This window comes from Cyprinus carpio, chromosome B10 (genome assembly GCF_018340385.1).
Source record: "Cyprinus carpio isolate SPL01 chromosome B10, ASM1834038v1, whole genome shotgun sequence".
Lineage (NCBI taxonomy): Eukaryota > Metazoa > Chordata > Actinopteri > Cypriniformes > Cyprinidae > Cyprinus > Cyprinus carpio.
Window position 1 is genome coordinate 18,974,793 of NC_056606.1, and position 14,733 is coordinate 18,989,525.

Consider the following 14,733-nt stretch of genomic DNA (forward strand, 5'->3'; position numbering starts at 1 on the left):
TGGCATAACATTTGAAAGCACAATTGAATGTCTATGAAACATCAGTTAATAAAGAATTTTTAAACAATGGCATTTAAATAACAAAAAATTTATTGCAACCATGTAGCCTATGAATGCATGAAAATGAAAAAAAAAATTCAATGAAAGAAAACATACTGTATAGAGTGTAGGCTGCTTTTGGTGCTTGAATTTGTTTTTCAATAATGAGGTCCAAGTTTTATAATAATTCGGTAGAAGTTAAATGTATATGTATAATTTTGTTTCTGTATTTAACAACATTACCTTACAATAGTGAAAGACGCCTTCCCTCAGGTAGATTGTATGTTTTCATACTGGATGTTGTGCTTACGATCAATAATCACGTCTCTGCATTCAACCAAACTGATCTGCAGAAATCAAAACACGAGTCCCAATGACCAAACTGATTTGTAGAATTGAGGGCAGAGGATTCCGCTTGGTCTTAAAGCCTTCCTGCAGTGGCTACGTTTGCAATTCAAACAATGATTTGTAAAAATGATTGTTTTTTTATTATTTTTGATGTTGTTGGGTTTGATTTTAAATATGTGTTTTGTTAAAGGTTATTCTTTTTTTATTATAGCTTTCATATGGAAACGCTTCTCTGATGCCTTAAATACAGGACTATTCTGTATTATACAGAACGGTTGGCAACCCTATTTAATATGCAAAAGAGAATTGTCTCAGATGCCCCCTAGTGTTTGGGGCCCTGGGCTGCAGCCCATCTTGCCCTTTAGGATAACGCGCCCCTGGCCGTAACTGACAAAAATACCCATAATTTTTACGCTTCTTAATATAATTGACAAATAGCTCAGGTAAACAAGATTACACTAGTAGCAGGGCTCCAGAAAAAAATTAAATAAATAATACTAAAATAACTTAAGCAGCCACTGGCTCCTATAAGAAACAAAAATAGGCACCGAATTCATTTTTTAGGTGCCACAGATTAAACATGCTATATTCCTCTTTTTTTTTTTTTTTTTTTTTTTTACACTTTAACATTTCAGTCATACTGTCATTTGTTTATGTCTCATTTTTTTTTTTTTTTTTTTGTCTTTATCAGCATTTTATTCCATCTTGTAGATGTCCTTGGAATTAAGCAGAGGTGGAAAGAGTACAAAAATATTCTACTCAAGGAAAAGTACCATTACATGAATGAAATTTTACTTAAGTACAAGTAAAAGTACCAGTCTAAAAATCTACTCAAGTAAATGTAAAAAGTAGCTGATTTAAAATTTACTCAGAGTAAAAATTACTTAGTTACATTTTAACAGTGGGAGGGAGGTAAAAATGGGACCAAGGGTGTCGAACTCAGTTCCTGGAGGGCCACAGTCCTGCACAGTTTAGATATAACCCTAATTAAACACACCTGATCCAGCTAGTTTAATCATTTAGGCTTACTTGAAAACTACATGATATGTGTGCTGGAGCAGGGTTAGAACTAAACTCTGCAGGGCTACGGCCCTCCAGGAACTGAGTTTGACACCCCTGGGATAGGCCTATTAATCTCAAACTTGTTGTTTTTAATTAAAGGAATAAGTTATTAAGAATAATAAGACATTTGGGCTGTTACCAGGCAAATCAGTATCAACAAACTCATCTTTTCAATGCAGAGGAAATGCAGAAGCTTCATCAGAAGTGCAATTTAGATGTATTTACACACTGTTTAGTGCAGGACAAGAATGCATTTAACCTGCAGTTACAAATGCATGAATAATGTTTTGATATACAAGACATAAAATGTTTGAATACTAATTTGAAATTATAAGAAATTAATTATTTAAAAAAATCAAAAGATACTTTAAATGTGAAATTAAAATGGCCAGTATGTGGTCAGCAAGTCACTGTTAATAAGTGAGTCATTGCGATTGAACCGAATCATTTAAACGGTTGATTCATTCAGGAACACAACACTATCATGTTGCTCAGAGATGCAAAACTGTGCTTTGGTGGCTGTTTGGAATTATTTTTTGTTGAAGAAATAGAGCAAAAACAGGCAATGTGGTGTCTAAAGCGCGAGTCTCTTAATTAACTTGTTTACTGACCTGTTGTAAAAAAAAAAAAAAAAAATGTATGTAATCATGATGATTTTTGGAGGAAAAGGCGGCATTCTTTGTGTGATTTTGATTTACTATATGAAATGATATATATGTAAATTTTCTGCCCCTATATCTTCAATTTTGTGATCATTCTAAATGCATTTTACAAGACTGAATCACACAGTGAAAGAACGCACTATGCTCGCCCACATCATTAAAACAATTATGATATTATCGCAGATGATATATATCGCACACTCCGCACCACTGTCTTTTTGGCTAATTTTGTGCAAAACCTCTTGCTAAAATGTCAAAGCTTAATTTTAACCACCAATGCAGCGATGCAATTATTTAGCTTACCTCTACATGCTTGCGAAGGGTTGATGTCTTGTCGAGATTTTAGAAGCTGCTAGTTTGGTCTCCCTAGGCAAGCACAGCTTATACTGCATAATAAAGCATAAATATGGCCAGGGGTTCACTTCATTTCCTTCGTGTTCAACTTCAGAATATGACGGCGTTTCGTTTCAGCAGTGTCTGCACCACTAACGCCTGTTTTGTCTGTCTGCATTCTTGTGATTTTAGCGCCAGTTTGCTTTCCTGCCCATTATATACTGACGTAGTTTCCAGGGAGCGAATTTATTTATTTTTTACTCAGTAATTAATGTGTTTTAAAATGTAGCGAAGTACAATACTTCAAAACAAAATATACTTAAGTAAAAGTAAAATTACAGATTTTAAAAATTACTTTAAAAAGTAGAAGTACACAAAAAAGCTACTCAATTACAGTAACGCGAGTAAATGTAATTCGTTACTTTCCACCTCTTGATTTAATTTTTTTTTGTATTGTTTTATTCTTGTCTTTATCAGCATTTTATTCCATCTTGTAGTTTTTACTGTACCATCACAAAGATCTGTTTATTACAATGAATCTGTGTGAATATCATATCCATAACAATGTCAGCTTCACTTGGCCACTAATGTAGTTTGGTCTCCTCTTTACTTCACCCTATAAATATTGTCATGTGTCTTAAACACGTCTGTTTTTCTTCATAAGTAACATGCAATTTTATAGGATGTGTTAATTTATATCTTTAGCTCCTTGCATGGTTTCTACAATAGGTTAAGTAAACATATAAATATGCAATATAGTTAATGAATTTAGTAAAAATGCTTTATAGATATTTTTCTAGCTGACTGATGAGCTTTTGGATGCCGGATGGTTATTCTGAGGTAAATGTATTGCTACGTTGCATTGTTTACAAACTTTACACGTTTTCCAAAGTTTGAAACACTGAAAGAACAATTACAGGCTATCTTATAAAATAGCCTACCTCTTGATGTCCATTCATGTTTGTTTTGTATTATAGAGGTGGTACAGAGCAGGGTCGGATCTAAAAATATATTTTTAGGGTGGCAAAGGCATGGCATGGGGTATATGAGGGATGGCAACACCAAAGCAAGCACCCATGCATAGTTTTTGAGGATTTATGGCCTGACATAAAATTGTGTTCACAATTATTGCATCACCATGAAATAATCATCAATGCTGTTTAAAATGAAAAATTAAAAAACAACAATATCCATATCCATCATCGCACCAAGTCAATAAACAATATAAAAAACTTCATCAGGTTATAAATTTTCGGATTTTCATTTTATTACTGTAAGAAATCTTGCAGTAGATGAAAAGCACTTGAAAAGTTCAAATAAAAATTGTATATGAACTTATATGTGTAACAGTGAAGCGTGACAATAAAGCTGAGGATATAAATGCAGGCTTTATTATAAAGAGTGTAGTCAAACAGGCAGAGTCAAAATGCCAGCAGACAGCAACATCCAAGGCAAAGGCAAAAGAATAATCCAATGACAAGCAAAGGTCAGGGCAGGCAGCAAACAATTACAAAACCATGAAAACAATGGAAGAGTCCAGGGTCAAAACACAGGCATGGCAAAAACTAGAAAACAAGGACAACACAGAAAACAACTCGGAAACTATGAATGATATTTGAATTGCAGTTACAGGCAAATAATCCTCAGCAATGTGTGGGTGAAAAAGTGCAGCTTAAATAGTCCTCCTGACTGGAAACGGGTGGAGTCTGTATTGATTCCTAGACTGGGGAAATGTAGTCCGGGGTTGAGTAAAGGGGCTATACTTTCAATAAATTCAAATTTGGCTAAATTTCATTACAGTATACAGTATTGTAGTTTCTCGGTCTCCCGACACAAGACAAGGCAGTCATTTCTCAGTTCTGCAAAAATGCAGTATATAAAAAATGGTAACAAATAAAACTTACACATTTGAGGGTGTACAAAATGTGCAACAGTTTACTGTACACATAGAATAATGAAAATTCTGTCATCTAATGTACTGGTACTGTGTACTGTAATTATACTGTAAAACCATGCAGATGATTAATCTAGCTCTCTCTCTCTCTCCATTGTTAGGATGCAGAGATTCTGATTGGTGTTGATGAATCTCAGACATATACGGACAGGATTAGATATCTCAGAGGATATCTCAGTTAGCTGAGAAGCAGTAATTTTCAGATTTTTGAACAAATTTTGAAAAAATTTGTTAACAATTCGTTTTTTTATATGTGTAAGCTTTGTGTTTGTGAGTCACAAAGAACTGGCATTCTTTGTGTCACTTGTTTTATGAAGCCAACTACACTAGGCATGCTGCATGCGCATGCAACCATCATGTACGGTTCACTGAAAGATGGGTTTTCTTGCAATTATTTTGTGTTACACTGTCATCGCCGCTGCTGAAAAGTAGTACATGAACATGGGCAGTGCTAGGGAGGGGCTAGCAGGTGCTTTAGCGCCCCCAAGAAAAACAAAAGCACCCCCATAGCACCCCCTCACAGATTTTTTCCTGGAACCAATTATATACATGCAGTAAGATGATAATAATATAATAATGGCTGTTTATACGTAAGATTTGCAACTGTCGCATTTTTGTAATGTCATTATTGCATTTTATTTAAAAATGGAGCGCTTCCCTGTGTTAAGTAGGCCTGCCCCCGAATAAAGATTTTTCTAGTCAACTTGTCGCATGTTATATTAAATTGATTAATATATTAACCATCCTTTAATATAGGCCTATAGGCCGACGTATTTTAGGCTATTGTATTCTGGGGTATTAGTCTCGCGCATAAAGCAATCAAAGCATCGGCAAAGTGATTATGAATGTTTCGGGGGGAAAGAAGAGATTTTAATTATTTATTAATAAACTAGTGCCTTCTGAGTCAGTGTCGGGTGCAAAGATGCAGTTGCCGAATGCTGACTCGCCATCTCCACACAGACATACCTTTAATAAAAATAAATGCACCTTTTCATATACGGACTAAAAAATTAAGAACAAATAACAAAACCGAGTGGCCGAGTTTTATTTATATTTAGTTTATTATTGATATAAAAAAAATAATAATAGCATGTTTGGGTTATATTTAATTGCAGGACTCCAGACTGCGACCATTTCTCCTGCCTATGTGACTAAATTTTGTGAGCAGTCGCACTGGCGCAACCACAGCGTTGATCAACTTATAAGCGCTGCTATTTCTGTTGAATATGAGAAATATCAAACGGCAACTCGGTTGAAGTGTGCAGCGCTTGGAGTGTAGAGCATGGTTTATGCTCACCGCGTCAGCACGAGCGCGAAGCTGCGGGCAGCAAAAATGACGCAAATATTGAGGAAACGATGGATGGTTTTTATGCTAAAGTAAAGTAAAAGACATCTTCTTAAACCAGAGAAGGTGAACATGTTGGTATTCTTGTGTGGGGGGAAAAACATGCAAGCACTGTCACCGAAAGTTTAGTTTTACTTTTCTTTTTGTTTTCATTTTGAAAACTTATCTTTACTGTTTACCTCACATTATGCTATGGAGGCTCTCTTTTATTTTTTTATTTTTTTATTTGATTCCTCATTCCTCATTTGCTAAATGTTCTGTAATTTATTAGACATTATATAATACAGCATGTGGTGAAGGCTATGCCATGCCTCACCTTATTCGTTTTTGTTAATAAACATTTTAAGCTAGTTTGTCATTGTATCTTGTTTTAATGTTGTTGTGCTTTTTAATGAAAAATAACAAGGAATCCATCGTTTAGTTTTAGTCTTAAAAAGTGAAAGGTGAATAGCAAAACAGACAATTATCTTTTATTGCAAAAAGCGACAAGATCGCGAAATCGAAAGTGAAAGCATCCGAAGCCGGGCTTATAACAGAGCGGGACTCCCGGACACAAAATTCAAATCACAAATAATACTAATGATGAAAAAGAACGGGTTGAATGTTAACCACTTTTGTTTCCATATAGGCCTAACTATAAACTATGATAAAAGTTCATCAGCATGCATTGATTAATCCCATGTTATAGCAGAAAAAAAAAGGAAAAAAAAAAGTGCTCCTGCAACCAACTGAGGAAGTCGCAAAAGAGCGACCAGTGGGAAGAATGCGTCTGGAGCGCTGAATTGCCCAGCTCCCCCTGTCAATGATCTAGCACCCCCTCAGCACCTGAGTTCAAAATTCTCTGGCACTCCCCTGCACATGAAACACTGCTTACATTTTTATTTTATTCTGTGATAATTCTGGGGTAATTCCCGGTGGAGAGAAGATATGATGGGTTCACGTGCCACTTGAACTGAGGTGCTAAAGCGATTGTTAATGCTACATTAAAGAGCATCAAAACAGTTTATTGTTTGAACATTGTAATGAATTCAGCAACATTTTAAAGTTGATACTTTGTTTATTAAAAGGTAACAGAACACAAAGCTTATTGTGATTACTGGACGGAAAGTGTGCTACAAATAATATGAAGCTCACACATTAACAACATATAGACTAAAGATCTTGACAAAGAGCCATACACACTAAAAAAAGTTGGGTTAAAAATAACCCAACAAGTAACCCAACTATGGGTTGGTATAGCACCTTCCCAACTGTGGGTTATTTTTAACCCAATGAAGTTAGTTTACAAATAAGTTGGGTTGTATATTTACTTTTGTTTGTTATATTATTTTAATGAATAAAATACACAGTTTTTAAATACAGATTGTTTAAGTAGAAAAACAATAAATCTGTTTTAAAAACAGGTTTTAAGTTTTAAATGACAAATTTACTCAATATTGATGAGCCTAGTATTTAATATAAATGTGCACAATTATATTGAATTCAAAATACACGAGTGAACATGCAGAACACATGGCAAATAAATGTTGAAGTACAAATATTCAAAATACACATTAAATTCAAAACAAATATACACAAACAATATACATAAATTCAAATACATGTTAAATTCAAAACACAAATATCCAAATACAGTACAAATATTCAAAACAAATGTGCACATATGGTTTACCAATTCAAAACCTACACAGATGCACATAATACACATTTAAAACAGATGTGCACATACAGTACAGAAATATACAACCTAAACATTTGTGCACATACAGTTTACAAATTCATAACCTACACAGATGCACATATAGTAAGCTTTTAAAATACAGATGTGCACATATAGTACAGAAATATACAACCTAAACATCTGTGCACATACGGTATACAAATTCAAACCACAAATGTGCACATACCAGTATACCAAAAACTACACAAAGTGTGTACACCAAGGACATACCTTTATAATTCAAGAAATAAACATATCCTTAATAAAAAATGCTACAGTGGTCACCATATGCATTGTGTTATAAACACATTTAAGTTATAGTTATAAAGATAATTTTTGTTCTGTTTTTAGTTATTGTTCATCATGTAGTTAAAATTCCGTAAGACATCCATTTATCTTTGGAACACAGTTTTGTATATTTTTGATGATTTATGATAGATCTGTGTTGATTTGATTTATATTAAGGGTCCTTACACCATCAACGTCCAGAAACTTAGCAAGGAGATTGGTAAAATAATCCATGTGACATCAGGGGTTCAACCGTAATATTATACGAGAATACTTTTTGTGGGCAAAAGAAAAAAAATAATGAGTTTATTCAACAATTTGTCTCCTCTGTGTCACCCTAGTGCCATTTTGGACAGTATCCACTCAACGCAAACAGCGTATGCTGTTACTCCTTTTCAACTGCCTCTCCGATGAAAATGATGAAAACTTGGGAGGAATTTTCTTTGTCTCCAAGCACCAAGACATGTGGATCCTGGCTTGTCTCATTGTTGAGGTAGTGCACCATATTAGTACCAACCTTGAAAGAATAAATAAACTTTAGTTGGCATATATGACAAACATTTTAGGGATTCAATATATTTTAAAAAATGAATCAAAGAAAAAAAGGTAAAACTGAAGCAGTCTTGTAGTGAATTAAAATAAGTTAACTCTAAAAGTGATGAATGACCATTAGTCGTGAGAACTGTGGATAAAAAGCAGAGTCACTGAAGGACAGAGTTTATGTACAGAGCTGTGTAATTTAACGGGCCTTTAATTTAATTTTTATTTTATTCTGTGATAATTCTGGGGTAATTTCTGGTGGAGAGAAGATATGATGGGTTCACGTGCCACTTGAACTGAGGTGCTAAAGCGATTGTTCATGCTACATTAAAGAGCACCAAAACAGTTTACTGTTTGAACATTGTAATGAATTCAGCAACATTTTAAAGTTGATACTTTGTTTATTAAAAGGTAACAGAGCACAACGCTTATTGTAATTACTGGACGGAAAGTGTGCTACAAATAATATGAAGCTCACACATTAACAGAACATATAGACTAAAGATTTTGACAAAGAGCCATAATGATTATATACAAAAATTGTTAGCAATATTGCCAATATCCACAAAGCTGACAGCTTTACCTGTTGTAGTTTGTTCAAGTTGTGCATGAAATAGACTCTGCTTTTCTGCACTTTTAGTTGTCACGTTGCCACAATTTTCAATCTCTCTCATGCAGCAACTGGTCCTGCTTTTAGCAGGTGTGCCATCAATGCTGGTGTTTAGCAGAGAGGAGGACTCTTTTTCCTCTAAATATTTAATGCACATCATCAACATAAAAGATGTAATCATAAAACAATCAGGAAAAATAGCATTACATGCAAATTTTTACATCATAAACTTATATAGTCGCCAGTGGCAATCTCAGCAAAAACTTTGCTCGCAAATTAATATGCTTGGTTCCAAATGTGACAGTTTTATTCGCAGTCTTGAGCCCTGAGTAGCCAAGAATCTCTGACGTTAATCATATAAGATAAAGCTGAGGCCAGAGTTTAAATGCAGCTAGAGTTAACAAAAAAAAAAGTGGCAGAATGATAAATAAATGAAAGTGAATTTAGAAGATCACTGTAGCAATGGTACTTGTCAAGTCATGGATGTACTGACGTGGCTTGCCTAAACTAACGCAGTGCTTGATATAAATTGGGTCTTCTTTGATCTACACATGAGTAGCACTATTTGTGTGAATTCCAGACGACACCAGTCTTATTAACTACCTTAAATTGTGTCATCATTTTTTAAGTGATATATAACTTATAAATGAGAATGTGCTACACTTAACTACTTTTTCCTGTTGAGCAGGGAAGAGAAGAGGCGTGTGTAAGCAGTGCTATTAACAAAACACACATGCAACTGTGACGTTGTAACAGGGCTGACAAGACGACTGACGTGCGGATCCATTTGCAAGCTTTTATTTAAACAGACGTTGTCATAAGAGGCATGGGTCAAACAGGTACATAACAGGCAAGACAGTATTACTAGGGCAAGGGTGGGTCAATGATCGGCAAACAATATCCAAAGGGCTAGACACGAGGGGAAATCCAATAACAGAGCAATAGTCCAGGCGAGGTGCAAACAGTCCGAAACAGAAAGGCAAAAGGGTTAATCCAAGATAAACAGGCAATAATCAGAAAACACGGAATGGCTCGGTAAAGCAGCTAACACTAGGAGAGTGAAACATGCAGAACAATAGTCAGTGACTTGAGCAGAATCTGGGTGGGCGTTATAGTGTGTGTGTGTGTGTAACAGTTTTCAGGCTAGCATGTGATTGGTTACAGTTTTGTGCAATCAGTGCAATGGATGATGGGAAATGTAGACCAGAGTATAGTAGAACAGTCGGTGTGGTGTAGCTAGCTGATTGGAACTGGACAGGTAAACAGTTCATGAACAGACTCGCTAGCTAGGAATGGCATTACAGACAGTTCAGACATTTGGAGAAATAGAGCAAGCAGACAGTTCATGAATGGTTTCTATGGTAGTGACCAAGTTAACAGGATAAACATGTAGTGCATTTACAGTTTCTGGGCTCACAACTGGACTAATGGAGCAGATAACAGGTTTCTTCTTGGGAACTGGACAGACGGTTCAACAATAGCCTTATTAGGGGAAATGGGACAGACAGAATTCAAAACCTGATTCATAAGTTGATCCTGGACAGACTGACAGTTCATGATCAGACTCCAACGTTGATTCAGAACAGGGTGAGAGTTCAGAGATGTCCTCATCGGCCGGTTCAGAGCAAAGCAAGAGTTCACTAACGGGCTCCATAGCCGTGACAGGACAGGCAGGAAGTTCACAGGTGGATACTACTGACAACTCTGGAGGTTCTACAGCAGTACCCTCAGGAAACAGGGAAAATTCATTAACATTCTCTTTAACCTGACAGGTACAGCGTTCACCAATGATTCCTTCGACCACAACATGACATGCTGGGTGCTTCCACCATACAAGGAGCTGAAGCGAGCGCCGCCGCCTCGGGAGATTCTGCAGCACACAACTCCACCTCTGGAGAAGCTGCAGCAGGTGCCATCACCTCTGGGGAAACAGCAGCGAACTCTACTTTCTTGGGAGGTTCTGCAACCACTGGAAACATCATAGTAGGCACCATTGCATCAGGCAGTTCTGTGGTGGTGTACGCAGCCCAAATGCAACATAAAGCGATTCCCCTCATGAAAAGCGCTTCAAACAAGGGAATTAGTTCAGGAACAGAAGGGATATAGTGAGTGGGTTTGGGGATACCAGCTGTGCGTGAAGACACCAGCTGTGCATCCCTCACACTAGACACCTGACTGGGATACCGAAAGGCTGACCTTGAAGATCTGGGTGCAACAAAAAGGACCTGACAAGACTCTGGATGATCAGCTGTGATGTGACGTGACTCTGGATGATCAGCTGTGATGTGACATGATTCTGGATGATCAGCTGTGATGTGACGTGACTCTGGACGAACTGCTGAGATGTGAGTTGACTCAGGAAGAGCAACTGACTTGATTAGACTTTGGGAGATCAACAGTGATTTGACTTGACTCTGGAAGATCAACTGTGACTTGACTTGATTCATCACAATCTACTGTGACTTGACTCATGAAGTACAGCTGAGACTTAACTTGACTCATTATTGGCAGCTGTGACATACCGGAGCGCTGTTGTGTCCGACATTTTGTGAACTTGCTCTAGTGTGACCACCATTACACGAGTGAGTGCAGGGTTGCATTCCTCCACGACACCCACGGTAAATAAGAGCCAACAGTCAACAAAGCAAAGTCCAAAAAACAACTCAATGTCAAATGCGGACCCTCACGTCTAAGCTCAGATCTTAGAGGTTGATTAAGGCCATCACAAAAAAAAAAAAAAAAACTCTATCTATAAAGACAGTCCGGTAGATCAGAATAGTGTACTATGGCCAAACACACTATGGCAAACACAGTCCGAAACAGAAAAGCAAAGGGTTAGTCCAAGATAAACAGGCAATAATCAGAAACCACAAAATGGCTCGGTAACGTGGCTAACACTAGGAGAGTGAAACATGCAGAACAATACTTGACAACTTCAGCAGAATCTGGGTGGGTGTTATATAGTGTGTGTAATAGCTTTCAGGTGAGCATGTGATTGGTTACAGTTGTGTGCAATCAGTGCAATGGATGATGGGAAATGTAGTCCAGGGTATAGTGGAACAGTCTGTGTAGTGTGAGAGTCCATGTAGTGAGTGGGTGACCTCTGGTGGTGAGTGAACAGAAGTTAGTAGGATTTGTGACAGACATGTTACTAATTATTATAAATAATTTATTTGATGCTTACAAGAATAAATTTAATTCTGATTTACTATATTATATTTTAAAAAGAAATAAATCTTAGACTGTGTATCCATCATATCAAAAGTTGGGGAAAGAATATTATTATATAATTATTCAGCATCAGAGTGGGTGGTAGATGGGCTGGTCAATCTGATCCAGACACTGTATAAAAGAAAGCACAGTAAAGGAGAGCAGAACAAACTCCTAACAGGAGGAGACTTACTCATGGCTAATGAGTGCTTTCCTGCCATCAACTCATCATGTATCAAGGGAAAACGCTCCAGTTTTGAACATAATATCACCTATATGTTTGTATTATTGCTGTCAGCCTGGACTGTGTTTCTGAACCTGCTGGTGATCATCTCTATCTCTCACTTCAAGAAGCTTCACACTCCAACCAACCTGATCATTCTCCCTCTGGCTGTGGACGACATGCTTGTTGGAATTTTTTTGATACCCATAAAGGGAATCAAGCAAATTGAGACATGTTGGTACTTCGGAGACACTTACTGTGGACTGTTTGTGATCATAGCTAGGTTGCTCCTTATTACATCACTTAGTAATTTGGTATTAATTGCTGTGGATCGTTATATGGCTGTTTGTCATCCTTTACAGTACCCACAGAAAATGACTACAACTAAAACTTTAATAAGCATCTGTCTCTGCTGGTTTTGCTGCTCAGTGTACACTATTTGGTTTGTAATAAGTAACAGATATTTTAATATGTCAGACAAAATACTGTGTTACGGCCAGTGCATTGTTTTGATGACATCTGCTTGGAGATTCATTGATTTAATAGTTTCTTTTATATTTCCTTGTACTGTGATCATCACTGCATATTTGAGGATATTTTATGTTGTGCAGAGGCAAGTCAGAGTTATTAACTCTCAAATGAATGGTGTAAAATGTGTAATGGACATTTCAGTGAGGAGGAAAACTGAGAGCAAAGCTGCTCTGACATTAGGAATCATTGTGACAGCTTATCTGCTTTGCTGGATTCCATTCTTCATCTGTTCTCAAACAAAAACCGTTTCCTCCACTACACTGACATTTCTAACATGGACCATCTATATAAACTCAGGTCTAAATCCTATCGTCTATGCTTTATTTTACCACTGGTTCAGAATATCAGTTAAAAACATTCTAACTCTTAGAATTTTTCAGCCAGCATCCTCTCTGATGGACATTGGACGTCTTTAATGTTTTACAGTGGGGATTTATTTGTTTTATTTTATGTTTTTACCTAGACACCCTCGGAGTTCAATCCCCAAAAATTACAGCATGGGAAATGTATTCACATGCTCAGATATAAGAATTACATATAAAATAATCAACAATAACTAAATATTGAGGCAAAGTTCAACCAAACTTTTGAAAATGGACATCATTTATGTACCCTTGTGTTGTTCCAAACCTGTATGTAATTTTTAAGTCACAGTCTCTGATATCTTACACTTACATTGTATGAGGGAAAATATTAAATGATCATGAAATAAACCTTTTTGGTTGCACTCAAACTTCTACAACTAATACAGAACACAGCAGCATGACTAGTCTTCATTGAGCCCACGTCACACCTCTGTATTGGCTACTAGTTACAGCTCACATCAAGTTCAAGACAATGATGCTTGCATACAGAATGGCCATCGCACATTCCTACTTCACCTCAATCTTACCAGTCTACTTTCCATCCAGAAAGGTCAGAGAGATCAGATTTCAAACATTTTCATTCACTGTCCACTGCTGGTGGCATGATCTTACCAACCCCATCCCCAACAGCCAAATCCCTGACTATATATATATATATATATATGTGGCATGATCTTACCAACCCCATATATATATATATATACTGACATATATATATATATATAAAAAAGTCTTAAAACTAATCTTTCCCATGAGCACTTAACTGCATCCTGCTGAAAGATGTTAAACTTTGTTTTACTAGCACTTCTCATGTTTATGTAGTACCCCTGGAAAGAAGTATAATAATGTTAAAGCAGCATGCTGCTGCGATGGCTTCCATCAGTTTGTAGTGTTATATATACAGTGACACTCAAATCTCAAGCTCTTTACAAACAGAAAAAGGTTTCCAGAATGTAGACATATAAGTCCAGAAATAATGTATGACATTCTCATAAATATATACCCTTAACAACCAAATGACAACATGAAATTTATGATACAACAATGCAGCTAATATATTAATCATAAATACTGTTCAATCCATCATATCTGATGTATTCCATACAATAAAGGCACATACAAGATTGATTAAAACAAATGTAAAGCATAATCGGTACGACAGTATACAGATTTGTTAGTTGCATACAATTGTAGCATTGATCAAAAGAACTGGTAAACAAGATTTCACTGCTAGTCTAGAATCACTGATGTCCATCAGCTACACTAAAAAAAAAAAAGAATTTGACCTTAAAATTAAATACAGCTTCACAAGCAAGGACCACACCACAACCAAATACATAAAATAATAGTTTATTGTCCAGAATGTTAGGGATGATTTAGAAGAGGATGAGAAGTTAAAGGGGATATGATGGTCAGGTTGATCTGGACGTCTGGAATTGATGGCCCAGAGCGACTCAGGAAGGGGGTATCATCTTGTTTGTATATTTAGGCCAGATGATTAGG

At 36.4% G+C, this 14,733-nt stretch overlaps 1 protein-coding gene across 1 annotated transcript; it reads left to right on the plus strand.

The window, feature by feature from the left end:
• The first annotated feature begins 10,502 nt into the window (after positions 1-10,502).
• Positions 10,503-13,427, plus strand: LOC122138629 (trace amine-associated receptor 13c-like). Its single transcript, XM_042732038.1, has 3 exons — positions 10,503-10,611; positions 10,674-10,810; positions 12,208-13,427. The coding sequence occupies exons 1-3, from the start codon at positions 10,503-10,505 to the stop codon at positions 13,279-13,281; spliced, it is 1,320 nt and encodes a 439-aa protein (XP_042587972.1). The 3' UTR covers positions 13,282-13,427.
• Positions 13,428-14,733: the final 1,306 nt, after the last annotated feature.

What these genes read in the sequence shown, in the direction of transcription:
- LOC122138629 (XM_042732038.1), top strand. Translation starts at nt 10,503, where the DNA reads ATGTCCTCATCGGCCGGTTCAGAGCAAAGCAAGAGTTCACTAACGGGC. An exon ending in TACTACTGACAACTCTGGAG is followed by an intron (nt 10,612 to 10,673) that starts GTTCTACAGCAG and finishes TTAACCTGACAG; the next exon opens with GTACAGCGTTCACCAATGAT. An exon ending in CTCTGGAGAAGCTGCAGCAG is followed by an intron (nt 10,811 to 12,207) that starts GTGCCATCACCT and finishes TCAGCATCAGAG; the next exon opens with TGGGTGGTAGATGGGCTGGT.